The sequence below is a fragment of the Bidens hawaiensis genome, unplaced genomic scaffold (assembly GCF_021521415.1).
Source record: "Bidens hawaiensis isolate Kalapana, Puna unplaced genomic scaffold, B.hawaiensis_p1.1 tig00004551_1, whole genome shotgun sequence".
In the NCBI taxonomy this organism is placed as follows: domain Eukaryota; kingdom Viridiplantae; phylum Streptophyta; class Magnoliopsida; order Asterales; family Asteraceae; genus Bidens; species Bidens hawaiensis.
This window is the reverse complement of record NW_027491277.1, coordinates 17,879-35,063: the sequence shown is the minus strand read 5'-3', so window position 1 is coordinate 35,063 and position 17,185 is coordinate 17,879. Positions and strand designations below refer to the sequence as shown.

Here is a 17,185-nt window from a genome sequence, read left to right as displayed (position 1 = left end):
ATCATTTCAACGCCGGATGTTAACATCTACGATTTACACAATATGGGCTGTATTTGGTTAAAGGCAGTATTTAATGTTCACCAGGTTTTGGATGCAGTAGACCCTGGAATGATCATCGATGCCAAGAAAAACCAAATGGCCAACGCCTTATTATTTCAGGTCGATATCTTGACAAAAGCTCTCGTAAGGATCAAATTTAAGAAGATGCAGAAACTTTTCATGCTTGAACGTGTACCTATTTTGAGTCAGAAATTAAGGAGGTGAATATTGGGCATAAGTCCCGAATAAAACAAGGCGGTTTGGGTTGGGCCGACTTCATAAACAAGTTGGTTGTGAAAAAAAAGATTAAGCAAGTTTCCTAGGGTTAGTGTGTGTACATGCGCACACACACATATGTTATGAGTTCTAATCAAGTTTTGAGTCAGTTTCTTGATTATCTATAAACGTTGTGAGAGTTAGGCAAATATTCATTCTAATCAAGTTTTGAGTCAGTTTCTTGATTATCTATAAACGTTGTGAGAGTTAGGCAAATATTAGTACTAGTCGTGATGCCTGTCATCCCACAGATTTTAATATTATATCATCATTTTGCACATTAGCAGTAAAAATGTCAGAAGCGGTGAACAAAAAGGTTTCGGCGGCACCACCTACAAAACCCAATTCTGATTCCTCTTTCGGTTAGTTCTTGTTTCACATTGAAGGACTTTTATACAATTACCATTATAACTTTTTCTTTTTTATTTATTTGGTTCTAGGAGTCTTGAAGATATTACTACTTATCTTCCTCGTGGGAATCTCTGCATGGGCTTATAAAACAACTCTTCCATCACCTCCCAAAAAGTTAGGATCTCCGGATGGCCTTCCCATTACATCTCCAAGGATACAGCTTCGTGACGGAAGACACTTGTCGTATACAGAATTCGGTGTTTCTAAAGATGTTGCCAAATCTAAGATAATATATGTCCATTGCTCTGGTTGTAACAAGTACCATAATCCTTTTGCAGTCGCAACCTCACCAGTGTGGATTAATTCTTACTCTTAACTTGTTTTCTGCCCGTCCTTTATTTGATAGCTTAATTCTTAGTAATGACCATCTTTACAGGCCATTGTAGAAGAATTAGGGGTATACATCGTTGCAATAGATAGGCCTGGCTATGGAGAGAGTGATCCACACCCTAAGCGAACTGTGAAGAGCTTAGCGTTAGATATCGAGGAGTTTGCTGATCATTTGAACCTAGGACCGAAATTTTATGTGGCTGGATTCTCTTATGGTGGGCAGCTTGTTTGGTCTTGTCTCAAGTACATCCCTCATAGGTATTCTATAATAAAGTATTTTTAATTTTGCTTGATTAATCTTCTAGCACTACTATTAGTTAGCTTTACATTATCTTTTCCATTGCAATATATATCAATTTAAAGTTATTCAATACACACAAAATATTATGAACTAAAAAAGTTTATTCAATTCTTTTTGATCAATTGTTTTAAACAGACTAGCAGGAGCAATTATTTCTCCAACTATCAATTACTGGTGGCGTAACCTACCTTCAAACTTAACCGACAAAGCATACTCTAGGCTACTTCAACAAGATCAATGGTCTTTACGTGTCGCTCACTATCTACCATGGCTGACCTATTGGTGGAACACTCAATCATGGTTTCCAGGTGGTTCGGGTACTAGCAACCCATATTTATCTTCAACAGATATAGAAATTGCGATAAAGCTACTTTCTACCTTGGATCCAAATCTGGTAGGATCTCCCTTTATCATATCAACATTAACTAAAAATTCACATGAATGATCATTATACCTAAAAAACCACATCAATGATTATTTATCGAGGAACATTTTTTCAACAAATATTGGTTGAAGATATTGGACAGTAGGTTCGTCTCTAAAGAGTCCTTCAACTAAAGAGGGAGATATTTTGAGTATATGCACAGATGAAATTAACATGCTAATTGTGATAATCAAGTAGAGTAGTTATATATACAAGTAGGGTAATTATGCATAATTACTCTACTTGTATATATAATTATTCTACTTGATTTTTACAGTTAGCACGTTAATTCATTTTACGTTAACTTTCCCCAATATGCGTGTGTGTGTGTGTATAAAACACCAATATACATATATTTGTACTATGCTACAGTGTTTATTTGTTAATGGAAAATTTGATGGCATTGCAGGCAATACAACAAGGAGCATTCGAGTCGCTCCATCGTGACATGAATATTGGGTTCGGGAACTGGGAATTTGATCCACTCGATCTTGAAAACCCATTTCCAAACAATGACGGATCTGTTCATTTATGGATGGGTGATGAAGACTTGAGTGTGCATGCCACATTGCAAAGTCATATAGCTAAACAACTTGGATGGATCAAGTATCATGAAATCGCTGGTGGGCACTTGTTTGCGTTTAAGGATGGGATGGGCGATACTATTCTTAAAGAGATTTTACATAAAAAGAATTTGCCTTAAAAGGATGCTGACCTGAAAGATTACTATGTGGTTTGAATATCATAACTGTTTGTTTCCGAAGTTTTATGAGTATTGTATCTACATCTTAATAAGAATTATGACAATTGTCATCTTTAGAAATTTTGGATCACTTGAGTAGTGCTTAATCAAGTTCTACTATATTCATATCACAAATTAATTGAGTTTTGAGAGAGGTGTTAGATGATGACATGGTATACGATGGACAAATTAACTATATATGTTACCTACGTGATATGGTGAAAAAAGAAAGAGAAAGAATGTGAAAAGTGGAGAGGGTGTGTAAAAACGCTGTAACAACTCACGTTCACAAAATATAACGAAGAAACTGTTTATATTAAGCGTAGAACTTCAATTAGCAAAGAAGCATGGCTATTTGTTATGCACACATGTACATGTCCGACAAAACTGCTACGCACATGTTGAGTGGCAAAAAAAGAACTCCGTTTCAAAAATTATTGACAAGTGTTTCTGTCAAATGGGCTATCCCAATAGTGTTTTATGTAAGGCTAGAGATTATGGGGGCTTTGATTCAATTAGCAGAAAAAGGGCACCATGGTGTAAGAAATTTTGTGTCAGTGAGTGACTGAGTGGTGGTTATTGGCTGCAACAAATGGGCTGAATCAATGTGTGATGGACCCACAGAAAAAAAAGTTTGGTATTGGGACCCCTAAGCCCAAGTTTTGTGTCACATCCTAAGCCCTACCATCCTAATATGTACCACGCTTTTTATGATGTTTTCTCGGTTTAGAATAAGCTTCCCTTTTTTTAGGGATATTGGTTTTTAATACTCTCAACTTTTACCCGTTGGTTGATATCATTTCCAACTTTCAATTTGTTACCCATCACTCCCAACTTTCACTTTATTTGTTTATGGCACTCCCGAACTTAACGGACCCTAACTCCGCTAGTTTTTCTTGCTGACGTGGCATTTTTTGATGACCTGGCATGAATAGGTGGCATTTTTTTATTCTTTTCTTAATCCATTATACCCAGCCCACTTTCCACCTACCTCATCAACCCTAAAATCCAGAAATCATCATATATTCATCCCCTCCTATCAACCCTAAAATCTAGTAATCATCATCTACTCATCCCCTTCTTCCACCGACCACCATATCTGCCTCATAACCACCATCTCTACTCAAGATGAGCCTAGAATCATAATCCCCCAAATCTGGACCCCAAAAAAAACTTTGCATCGGGAGCCTCACCCTCGACTTTTAGATTAGGGCTTCACTCAACAGTCGGGCTTCAATCAACAGCCATAAACAGAGAAGTTGACTTCATCCATGGTATCTTTCTCGATCCATCTATTTCATTTGGTTGAAGGTTATCATATACCTCCTTTTTCCGGTGTTGAAACCTAGATCTTGTGGAGACACTTGTGGTAGAAAACGATTGAAGGATGAGATGCGTTGTGGTGGGGCCGCTGGAGGTGATGTCGAGGTTCGTACTGGGGTGCATAGTGGTAATCAGAACTAAATATTGGTGGTGATTTATTGAGTGGGGGTAGCGATTTCATGGTGGTGGAAGTTAACCTAACGTGCTAGAAGAGAGGTAAAAGTTTGTGACCGGAAATTCATAGGGAAAGGTGGGTAGTGGTGGTGGTGGTGGAGCTGGGTGGTGGTGGTCAGTGGTGGTAGAGGCTGGTGGATTTGAGTTGGAAAGAGTTAGAGAGAGAGTCTTGATATATTATATTATATTTTGTTTTTATTTTAGGCTTTTTAATTTTTAATAATGAAGTGGTGATGTAGGACCAGATTTTCATAATAAAAACGCCACCAATGCATGCCACGTCAGCAAAAAATGCCACCTCAGCAAAAACACTAACTGGGTTAGGAACCGTTAAGTTCGGGAGTGGTGGAAGAAAATAAGTTGAAAGTTTGGAGTAGTGGATAACAAATCGAAAGTTGGAAGTGGTATCATCAAATATGTGAAAATTGGGAGTATTGGAAACCAATACTCCCTTTTTATATTATATGACATTTTGCTATTCAATTGTATCAATAGCAGCTCCCTTTCATATACATACATAATGTTCAATTAAAAAAACATAATACATTTGAGAACAATAAATGTTGTTACATATAAACAAACAAATTATATAGGTTATTAGAATTTGAATCTAATAGAAAATAAAAAACTTGTTCGGAATTCAAAATCTAGATCGAATTGAATGCTAATCAAATTTGAATTAAGCTTCAAGTTTTTCAAGTGCAATTGCCATATTTAAGTTTCTATTTTGATTCTTCAACAACCATTAGATCAAACTCTGACTCACCCAAGTATCTTCATTACATTCTTATGTTGAAATCCATCATAGATAAAATAATCCACTGAGAATGCTTGGAAATATTTAAGTTGAAACCCCCTATTTGTTGTCATATGCAAGACTCAAACCTAAGACCTCCGCTTCTCAAAAATAAGTTTTTCGAATACCTCACATCGCATTTAAACCGGGGATGATTGGAGACATTTAAGTTATTAAATTCGAAGTTTTCATAATTCATAGTGAACCATAACAACGAATTAGAAAGGCTATTTCTGCATCACATCCAAACTTCAGGCACCAAATATGTAACTTCCTCCAAAACAACATCGTATAGACCGAACCGAGATACAACCTTCACAAATAAGCCAAAAAATCCATGGCAAATTATTCCCAATCCGACCCATCAAACCATGGCAAACCCTAGAAGAACATCAACCCAGAAATCCCAATCCTCAAGAACCCTAGAATCAAGACTAAAACTTTTCTTGAAAAAACCCCAAGCCTTCCCATTACTCCTTTCAATCTTCCTTTTACTCACATGGGTTTTCCTCAGAATCCATCAACAAACCCTCAAACTCCCAAATTTCTCAATCAACAATGATCAAGATCAAGAGGCTAATATTATCCGGTTCAAGTCCGGCAATTACAAAAGACACCCGGGGGTGGATGCTGGACCCGGTTTCAATGGCATTGGGCTCCGGGGTATCGGGTGGGGCGGGTAATTGTAATTCGATACATGTCGGTGAGATTAAACCGGGCGGGTTGAGGGGTAACCATAGACACCATGATTGCAATGAGACTTTTTTGATTTGGGGGGCTAAGGTTGTGTTTAGGTTGGAGAATGTGGGGAGTGAGAAGGGGTTTGCGCAAGTGACGATTGCGCCGGATGATGTGGCGGTGGCGGTTAGCCCGGCGGGACGGGCTCATGCGTTGGTGAATGTTGATTCGGTCAGGACCGCGTTTATTATCGGGTGCCAGGATAGAGTAGGGAGTTATAATAAGTCTAGTTCGGATTTTAAGGTTTGGGATGATCTTAATTCATAGCATGGTTTTATTATTGGTTTAGGTAGATTTTACATGTTATGTGAATTCTATGGTTCTTTTTATGACATTTATGGTTAGTTTAAAACTTTATACATGAATTTGGTATATTTATGTGTTGTTTGTTGCATTTTAGAATATGTTTTTTTTACTGGTGTATGCTTAATGTTCATCACAGTTTTCCTGCAATTTACTAGCTAGGGGTGTTGTTAATTGGTCATGTTCGTGATTGGCGGGTTAAACCTGAAAATTTGACACGAAACCGAACACAACACTGGTACAAAATACAAGGTTTCATGTTTAACCTGAAATTTTCATTTTGTTATTATTCTAATGTGTACTGATACTCTAGTATTACAAATTTCCAATAAAAAATACAGAGGTTTATAACATAGTTAAGTTTGATTGATGTTTTATCTTCTATTTTTAACATAAGGTATATCTTTTTAAAAGTTAAATAAAAATAAATAGGTTAAACGAGTCAACATGTGAATCTACCGAGTTGACCTGATTATATCCCGCTTAGCTAAACGTGTTTGCTGATTTGATCTAGTTTACAGGCTAAATGGGTCAGCATGTGGCCTATCGGGCTAACTTGTTCAGTTAAACGTGTTCGTTGGTTTGAACCCAAAATGGCCCAAATTATTTAGACGAGGCCCAAACCCACAAATTTCAAGTTAAATTCATGCCCTTATAATTTCACATGCTTCACTAAATTATTAAATGAAAAGCTTTTCTACAATAATATCCATTTTCAATATAGTTCAAACTTTTATTATGTCCATACCAACATGGCATCAAACAAAGACCAGATTTATTAACCAGGTGTAAACAAGGCTAATTCTGATCTTTAAAAAGGGTTGTAAGAATCTCATCAATCACACCATCAGCATAAGGAAGCATGTGTCCGGTGCCGGCGAGCTCATGATAATTGACCCATTTGACTTGTTGAGCTATATACCGTTGCAATGTCACAGGCACGATCAGATCTTCATCCCCCATCCATATATGAACTGATCTATCGTTGTTCGGAAATGGGTTTTCAATATCCATTGGATCAAAATCCCATTTACCGAATCTAATATTCAAGTCGCGGTGCAATGACTCATATTCACCTTGTTGTTTTGGGTGTGATCTGAGTATTTCCAACTGTAACACAACAAAAATAGTAGGATAGGTGTGTTGTATAAATTTCAAATGCTTAATTGTATCTTAAATTTTTGTAATAAATACACTGAATTTAATGACATGGTGTACAAATATCTCAATTCTTACTGGCAAAACTGTAAAAATTAAATAGGGTTGTATACGAGTCATGTTCATGGGTTTGGGCCTTTGGGGGTCGAACCGGACACGGATAAGAAGATTGTGTCACACATGAATCGTGTTAGGTTGGTGGGTTGACGGGTTGATGTGTTTTGTGTTGGCGGGTTAGCGTGTTGAGATTCTTCAACTGTAATCCAACCCATATATTTATTCGTGTCGACCATTGACCCATTTAAATCGTTTTGTGTTCACGTTGTGTTTCGGGTCAACCCATTTTACATTCATTTACGAATATGAATAATAACTAGTGACTTAGTAACAATTTAAACAATTAATTACACTTATTCATATAAAACATATTAGCAATTTGTGATACATCTAATTGTTTTTGTGGATTTATCTCTCAATCTTAATTAACAAACTTGGATTTACATATTTAGCTCGAGATAAGATCAAACGAATGAAAATAATCAGAGAATAGATCGTTAAAAATAATAAAATAAAAATGTTGGAAGTGAGGAGTAGATAAAAGTAGTTTAAAAAAGAAATTTGTTATACTTTTAAAAGTTAATAAATATATGAAAAATTAAAAATATAAGTATTAACTTAAAAATTTATCTCTAAAATCAAGAAATTAACTTCTCTAAAAAACTTAAATGGGTTAGCACGTTAACTCACTTTTTAATGGGTCGTGTTCGAGTTGACGTGTTTTTCAAACGGGTTGTGCTCGGGTTAACATGTTTAAAAGAACGGGTTATGCACCCGACTCGAAACCTATATTTTTAGTTTCGGGTCATGTTAGAAATTACCACATCTAAATGCCAACATAAATAGCCATGTGTATTCCAGAATTGATATGAACACAGTCGGGTTACCCAAAAGAAAATTACTTTTTTATTTTTTGTTTTTATACAACACTTTGTCCTTACATATTTCAACAAAAAAACATATTAACAGAAGCACGTATAAATAATTACGTCTAAATTATAAAACTTTATGACAAAGTATCTTAACTCTTAAATCATAGCATAAAATATAGGCAACTAGTTTAAGTTAACATAAAACACATTTTAGAAAATATTATAAAATAAAAGGGTTAATGCTACAAAGTTGACCGACACTCTATTTTGTAAGGATCCATCACATAAGGTTTATTTAGAAAAATATTCTATAAAAGCAATGATAAATTTTGTATAAATATGAATAGAGCAAGAAACTAAGGGAAAAAAATGTATACAAAAGATATCCAAAATGATATAGAAATCTATATCCTATCCTTAGTTTTAATTTCATTAGTTTAATTGAATTTTGTTTAATTAGAGTAAAGTTCCTTAAAAACTCTGTCAAATTCTATGAGTGATGACGAGATCGACCTGAAATAAACCAAAATTCGTTTAAACTAAACCCAAACTTTGTGTATTGTGCTTAGGTTAGTATATACTTTTCGTGTTTATCCATGAGATTTGATGTTTAATCCATGGTTAATTTGATGTTCAATCCATGCATGGAAAATGAAATTTATGATCTCTTTCTGAAGCAACTGAAATAATTCGGATAGGTGCTTAATTTTAAATAAAAGCAAACATCTAACTATACTATTAAAGCAATAGGCTTTATGTCAAAATCCTCCATTCCTATTGGTTGTTCACTGGAGTTTCCACGTATATCAATAGCTTCTCTATTTTTCATCTTAATAAATCAATAATAAATTAAAATAAGATTAATCAATTCTCTTAAAGTATTCTCTTTCATCTTTCATTTAATGTTTAATTTTGAATTTGAATTCTGAATCTTTTTTAATTATGTTTCTACTTAATAATTATAATTAATTACGATTTATTTATTATGTATACTATAAGTATAAATATGTTTTGAAACTAATTTTATGCTATTATTTTTGATTGATGATTGATTTTATTCGCACTATTTGTTTCTTCTCAGCAGGTTTAATGATTTTTAGATAATATATAATTTAGATAATTAATATATATTTCATCAATAAGATTCAATATAGAGAGAATATGAATTTAAATTTAGTATAATTGGTTCTACTATTATATTTAAAAAAATTTATCAAATTAAACGGTTTGTACCATTATCGTAAAATTTAGGAAAGAATCACCCCTTTGGTGAAGGAAATTGTATAATTATGGAATTTCTATATTTGAATTAATTATTGTAGCTTATTTGATTATTTGATTAAGTATATGATTTAGCATCATTAATTTTTACTATAATTACGGATGATCAGTCAATCGGTTAACTAATCATTATTTTACATAAATTTTACATAAATATAAAATTAGAACTAATAAATTTTACATAAATATAAAATTAGAACTAATAAAAACAAAATTAATAATTTCTTTTTACACACCTTATATGAATTACATATATAATTAAATGTTGATTATTTTTATAACTTTCAATCATATGATTCAGTACTTCATTATATAAAAATTTATTGTAATTTTATATATTATAGACATTGTTATTTTATAATTTACATATACGGTGTTATAATTGATGATTAATTATATTTTGTAAATATATAAATTACTAATTTATATTTTTACATTAATAAGTTTATTTCCGTTTGTTTAAATATAGTCAACAGTTAAATTTAAATTAAATAATATTATATTTATAATAATCTAAATTTGGAACATTACATTTTAATAAATTCAAAATTTGAAAATCCATTAATCCTAATTCCTTACTTATCATTCTTACTTTAAGTTTTTTTAAATTTTTTGGAATTCCCTAATTTTTGTTTCTAATCAATTCCCTGTATATCTTCCTTCTATAATTTAGTCAACCAAATTCAATCCGTATAAATAGTTAAGTTTCATACGGTAATTCATATACCTTCAAACTCTCTTTAGCAAACACCATTAGCTTTGTGTCTAAGGTTTTAATTTTGTGTTATTTTTATATCATCCATTTTTGTATTCTTTTTTGGTTTAAAAGTGTTATTGTTCCTAAATGAATTTTTTGTTTTTTTTTTGAATTTTTCACCTCTAAAAAGAAGATCTCAATTTTTGAATTAGTAATTTATATTTCTACATTAATAAGTTTAATTCCGTATTCAAATATAGTCTAGATTTAAATATAGTGTAGATTTAATTTATGAACATTACATTTAGTAATTGAAATTTTAAAAAATAATTAATCATAATTCCCTAATTTTCGTCCTTATTTTAAGTTAATTGAGTTTCCCTAATTTTTTGTTTCTAATTACAATAGGAAATTCGTGTATAAATACCTAACATTCATACGGTAATTCTTACACTAACAAATCCCTAACCATTTTAATCTCTCTCTCTCTCGGCTTATTCCTCAACCGTCTCCGATATTCCGGTAATGGCCAATTTTTTTATACGTTCCGGTAAGTTTCTATTGTTTCCGGTAAGATTTCCGGTAATGTTTTATAATTATTTTAATTGCTATATAATTTTTTTATAATCTCTTTAGGTTGTAAATCAAAATCCAAGATTGAATTAATATGTTGAAGTTATTACGGTTTTCCGGTAACGTTTTGCGGTAAGGTTTTATATTTATTTTAATTTTTATATTACTTTGTTATAATATTTTTAGATTCTATATCAAAATCCAATATTAAACTAATAATTTTCCGTTTTTGTTTGTATTTGTATTAATATTTATATGATTATTCTTATAATATTTTTAGGTTATAAATCAAAATCGAAGATTCAATAGGGATCTTCACTATTTCGTTTTTCCGGTAACGCGATTCAAATTTTTCGGTTGTAAGTTATAACATCAATTTTACATTTTTTTCACATGATTTAAATCTTCCATAATTTGTAATATATTTATTATGTGATATTAATATTAATATTTAATTTTATCATTTCAGGTTATTGTCCCCAACTTGGTATAACTAATTTCATGGATTAAGAATTGTTTGATAAGATGTCTTTTATTTTTGTTTATTATTGATTTATATTTATGTTAGTATTAATGTATTTATTTATTTTTCACAATTTATGTAATTTAATTGATTATTATATAATCCCGAAATGAAATTTAGTTGATTATTCTATGATACATTAAATTATCTATAGTAAGATAATTAATCTTATATTGTTGTTGGTCAAAGTCCAATTATATTGAATATGTTTAAATAACATTTACATATTTGATTATATTGAATAGGTTTAAATAACAACAATTTGAATAAATTATCGATTTGACTCAATTTGACCATTTATATTGAATATGTTAAAATAAAATTTACATATTTAAACATAATTGTCATTCCGAATTTGACTAATTTTTTTCAACCCTTTTTATTTTTTTTAATATCATCCATAAGTATAAAGTCATTTCATAATTATTCAATATTCATGCATTAAATAAAAAAAATATTAGTTTCTTCTAAATATTTCAAGTTATTGTGAATTTAATGTCAATTTCAACTAAATTCCTTAAGTGAATAATAAAAATTATTTATTTGAACCATTTTGAAATTCGAATTCTTGGCCACTTACAAAAATAGGTTATATAGTTAATAATTCGATGCTCACGTACATTATAGAATCTTTAATGCATTTGACCAATTTAATATGTCTTTATTATAATTTTTTAATTACCGTGTTTTAATTAAGGTAACCAATAAATTATTATTGTTAATTAATTAATGTATTTACATTTCTATAAAGATTGTTATAATACGTGTTTTAGTTAGGTTAGGTGATATAATGTTTTAAACATGATTAATTACAATATAATTAAAATTGATATGCTTAACTCTACACCATATTTCAAGCTAGAGCATAAAATTAGTAATGTACAAGAATAAGTTAATAATTGATATTTATTACCATTAATATAATTAATCATATCAATTAAACGAATTATGGTAACTGGTATGAATTGTCAATTCCATACATCTAAAATTAGACCGAGTTAACAATAACATAAATAATTAAGCCTAGAATATAACTTTGTTTAGCTTTATAAAAAAAATAATGTATACTAATTAAGCCTATATATTAAAATAAATTTTACTAGAGATGGGATATGAAATTGAAAATTTTAATTGAGTCAACTAATTAGAAATAAATCTATAAACTAACTTCAAAGGATGTTTATTATACGGGATATGATACAATTAATTATGCCTATGTATATACTATATTTCTTTATTAAAATGATGTTTACTAAAGAAGAGATAATTTACTTTATGATAAATTATTTAATAGTTTTCTTAATTTACTTTATGATAGTCATTTATCAAAATTAATTACTTTCTATAATAAAAGTGGTGAGACTAACTTTTCTAATATCATTAAATATCCCAAAATTCAAAATCATTTGAATAACCGGATAAAATCACATTTAATTACCAAAACCACATGTCATTCAATTTACCATAATTATGCAAAATCATCAGTTTATGAGTTAATTGTAATTAAAATATTTAATTATTCTCTATATAAATGGGAAATTGTGTAGACTTTTTTAATTTTAAGAAACTAAGAGATTTAGTTTCATAACATTTGGTACCAAGCTTAATAACATATTTTCATATTTAATTTATTTATTATGTATACTTAAATTTATATCATTGACTTTTGTAAAAATTATTAAAAGCTTTTTTGAGGCGGTTTTATGGTGATGACACCCCATGTGAAGGTATAATGATTAGGATGAATAATACTATTATACAATAGTAAGCTTCAATTACTACTAAATATTTAAGAACGACTAAAAACTATTTTATTCACATTTTGTATGTATTAAAAAATGAATACATTATTAGTATCTTATTAATGGAAAATAAGATATCAAAAGGCTATATAAACTATCATCTCATGCTCAATCTCTAATCGGGTGTTGGGTAGAAACCTCAATTTATTTGGTGTTTGTTGTATAAGGTTTTTTACTTTATTTATCGAAAGCTTTATAAACTATTTTTTTTATTATAATTACATATCAGGAGCTTGACAGTGGAATTTGAATACAAGGTAATTTCTTACTTTATATTCATCACTTGCATGGTTAATTTAATTTTGGCATTTAAAGTGATTAATTACAAATTAAAGTATAAACCTTATATACAAGGAAGTATTTAGGGAGTTGCAGATACTAAATTTATGATACTTTTGTTATGTAAATAGTTAAATTGTATAGAATTTTCTTCATGTTTATTTTAAATTACACTTTAAGTAGTTCTTCCTACACCTTGTAAAAGCACAATGTACTTAAACTATCAAAAACACACGAGGCTCACAGTTAGATGTCAATCCTTACATGTTGAAGAGATAAAATAATTTACGAATTGACTATTGGATATAGGTGAAGGGAATGTTTTTTTTTGAGGGGGGGGGGGTGTTTCAAATGACGACAGATGAATGTATAAATTCCGATGATCTTCTAATTAACAATTCATTATATCCAATATCTGATTTAATAGACTTTGTCTATCCTTCGAATTTAGATAAGTTCTATTAACTTACTTTCGAGGACGGGAAATATTGTCGTTGAAAATTATATGTGTTTATTAGACGATTTCTATATTTCCACCCGTGACGCCCACGGGACAATAACCTAGTGAGCATATAACCTTCGCATCCTTTCCTCTATCTTCATAACTAAGGTTATACTAAAACTCAGCATATTTTCTTTCTTCTTTTCTATTAACTTTTTAAATATACAGAAATATCATTACCTTTTCTATATAACTCCACTAACACTCTAAACTACTTCCTATATTATAAAATATCACTCACAAAATATGTTATATTGGATGTGAAGGTGGTTATGATATTAGAGCCTTCACAACAGGTTCTCTAAATTGTGTGAGTGTATACTCTATTATTTAGAGTGTAGTTATAAGTAATTATGAATGATAGAAATAGAAAATGAAATTATAAATAATATAAAAATATTATTTAATTAAAAATTACAAAGGAAAAACAATAATTTTTAATTTAATCATAAAAATGGAGACAAGGTACCTAACGGAGATGCTCTTGGACATGGCATGATACACGAAGACAAACATCGAAATTAAAAACGAAAATAAGAAGACAAATGATGTCTTTTTTTCCTCAGGTCAAATGTCGTTGTACCGAATTAAAAAAAATGCAATAAGAAATTTCTACTCAATTTTCCACAAGTATACGAGTCATCATTTTGTTCTGACTCTATCTTCAACAATTGAATATCATAATATATTATCAAGCCAATTTTGACCAACTTCAAATGATAAACCAAGTAATGACTCAAACTGACTTGATCATGCAAAAATAATGAACAATAAATAAATTAAGAATATGCATTTTACTACTACTATTATACCAGACATTTGCGACCGTATATAGTATTGTGACATGATTCTTTTGCGAAAACTAAATCTTGTTTATGGGTATAACGTTATGTAATTTAAAAAAGAAAAAAGCCTAGTACCTGAAGTGGATCTGCTGTTGAAATTAGTTTTGCAATAACTTTTTTATCTGGAGGAGACATTACAGCGAGGTTTCCATGGATTAAAGCAAAACAAGGAAACCATTTTTGAGTGTTCCACCAGTAGGTCAACCAAGGCAAGTGGTAAGCAACCCAGTAAGCCCATTGATCTTGTTTAACTTGTCGAGAAAATGCTTCGTTGGTTAAGTTTGATGGTAAATTTGACCACCAATAATTGATCCCTGGAGAAAGAAGAACAGCTCCAGCAAGCCTGTAATCATCACATAATTATCTTATGGATTGGTTAAATCATAAATGCACCCCAACCCCCTAAGAAGGTACAAGAACTGAGAGTGTAACAAAACCTTCTTATATAAACCATACTTTAAAAATAACAAGGTTCAGTAAATTTTTTATTTGAGGCACACCTGTGAGGAATATACTTGAGACAAGACCATATGACCTGCCCACCCATAGAGTATCCAACCCCATAAAACTTTGGTCCGAGGTTCAGTTGATCAGCGAACTCCTCGATATCAAATGCCAAGCTTTTCACAGTTTGTTTAGGGTCTGGGTCACTCTCACCATAACCGGGACGATCTATTGCAACAACGTACACCCCTAGCTCTTCAACAAGCGCCTACGAAAATGAGATTTTTTTATGAAAGCAGACATAAAAATATCAGACAAAAAAAGAATAATCTATGGTGATAAAATAGCGCAAACCATTCATATTTCGTTATGTAAAATAGAATATGAAACAAACCAAAGTTTTCCTTTTGCATAGCTCTGACAGATAATTATCAAATAAAAATTTCATATTTCAGTATGAACCAACAAAAGTCAAATTAAATACAAAGAGAGAACATAAATAAACGAATTTTATGATGTTTACTTTCCAAAAATAAACGAATTTTAAAAATAGCATAGAGGGAATATTTTAATATATAAAACTGGATATGCAATAACTAATATGGACTGGGTTCAAAAGTGGTCAAAAGCCATCGATCAGTGTGCTCTTTTTTGTCCCCCATTCAACACAAAAATGCCCAAAATGTCCCAAATTGTGATGAAATTATAAAACAAATAAATAAATATCATTTCTTACATGCATTTTGTGGCTTACGGAGGCCTATTCAGCCTATCAACACGGTAAATCCGCACTGAATAGAACCAAGACCAGTATATTTAGATTAAACCTTTACTGTTAAACATGTCACCAACCCTGATAGCGAACTCCATAGAATTCCACTAAACCTAACAAGTTTTTCAACAAATTCTATGGAGTTCGCTTGCCAACCAAGTAAACTCATTCTGTTCAGTAACAGAATTAACAAATTGCCTAAAAGTACAATAACGTTACAAAAAACCTAAAAAATACCAATTGGGTTCTCAAACTGATACAATAAATAAATATATAATCATGATTAATAAGAAACTAGCAAGAAAACCATACCGGTGAGGCTACGGCGGCAAAAGGATGAAGATACTTGCTATTGCCGAAGCCATGAACGTATATTAGTTTACACTTGGCTGTATCTTTTGGAACACCGAATTCTTCATAAGCTATATGTCTTCCATCACGAAGCTTTATCCTTGGGGAAGTAATTGCAGGTCCATTTGGTGATCCTAGTGTTCTTGGAGGCGGTGGACGAATAGTTTTATAAGCCCATGCTAACAATCCCACGATGATCACAAGCAGTATTTTGTTAAAGATTGCTAGAAAATAGAAACAAGAAAAAGATTCATTGTTAGTCTTGTAATGATTTAAAAGATGATGAAGAGATGGAATTTAACAAATGAAACTCACTTGGGGAGGAAATGGATTTGGACATGTTGTGGTTAGTCGGAGATGGTAAAGAGTAAAGACTCAATGGTGTGGGGGGAAACTTATTGGCCATGGCATATGAATATATGATTGCTTAATAATTGAAGTACATTTTGATCGTGTGGTTGATAATTGTCTGAAAATATAGACGAAATTTCTTATTTAAGATATACTTTTAAAAGACATGAACTAGTGATGTGTTTGTTTGGTTTTTATAGTTGTTGGATGAATTGAAATTTGTTAATGAATGAGACATGAAGAAAGTTAAATTTGAAATTAGTCTCCAAAACCCAAATCAATTTTAGACTCCTTTAAACCGTCATTTGAGCAGTCACGTTATAGTTTAAACATATTCAAAAGATATAATTGTAGTTATGGTTTATTTGGTGAAACCTAAAACCTCGCTTTCAACCCTATGGTGATTTTTTCACAGTTATGATCCTCGTGGTGGTCTTTTTTGCAATTGGATTTTCGTTAAATCTACGTTAATGATTTCTTTTAAACTAAAGGGTAAATCGGCCTTTTTGATCAATATCCCTTCCCTTGTCGATATTAACCCCCCTTCCCCCTCCCCAAGTTAACAACTTCCAACCCTAGCGGTCATCCTCTTTAACCACCATCTTCAGTTCAGTCTTTGGCGTCAATCATCATCATCATCAACTCAATGGCATGGACACTGGACTTGTTTGTGGACACTATCGCACTCTCAGGTGACTGTCATTTTCATAATCGTTGGTTGATTCTTGAATTCAAAGTTATTAATGGAAAACTACGACCATTTATCATTTTGTAGCGACGATTTGGGTTAACGCCTCCTGGACCCGATTCTGGGTAGTTTT

The 17,185-nt window shown here is 31.2% G+C and overlaps 2 protein-coding genes and 1 pseudogene across 2 annotated transcripts; 2 read left to right on the top strand and 1 right to left on the bottom strand.

Annotated features, from left to right (window-relative positions):
• The first annotated feature begins 603 nt into the window (after positions 1-603).
• On the top strand, positions 604-1,342 carry LOC143626934 (uncharacterized). The gene is made up of 3 exons (XM_077096863.1): positions 604-677; positions 756-1,018; positions 1,103-1,342. The coding sequence occupies exons 1-3, from the start codon at positions 608-610 to the stop codon at positions 1,337-1,339; spliced, it is 570 nt and encodes a 189-aa protein (XP_076952978.1). The 5' UTR covers positions 604-607; the 3' UTR covers positions 1,340-1,342.
• Positions 1,343-5,187: 3,845 nt separating this feature from the next.
• On the top strand, positions 5,188-6,094 carry LOC143626963 (uncharacterized; annotated as a pseudogene).
• A 410-nt stretch (positions 6,095-6,504) lies between these two features.
• On the bottom strand, positions 6,505-16,534 carry LOC143626933 (uncharacterized). Its single transcript, XM_077096862.1, has 5 exons — positions 16,329-16,534; positions 15,975-16,237; positions 14,947-15,158; positions 14,522-14,789; positions 6,505-6,967 (listed from the first exon to the last, which is right to left on the bottom strand). Exons 1-5 carry the CDS (start codon positions 16,417-16,419, stop codon positions 6,656-6,658), a joined length of 1,146 nt encoding a protein of 381 aa, XP_076952977.1. The 5' UTR covers positions 16,420-16,534; the 3' UTR covers positions 6,505-6,655.
• Positions 16,535-17,185: the final 651 nt, after the last annotated feature.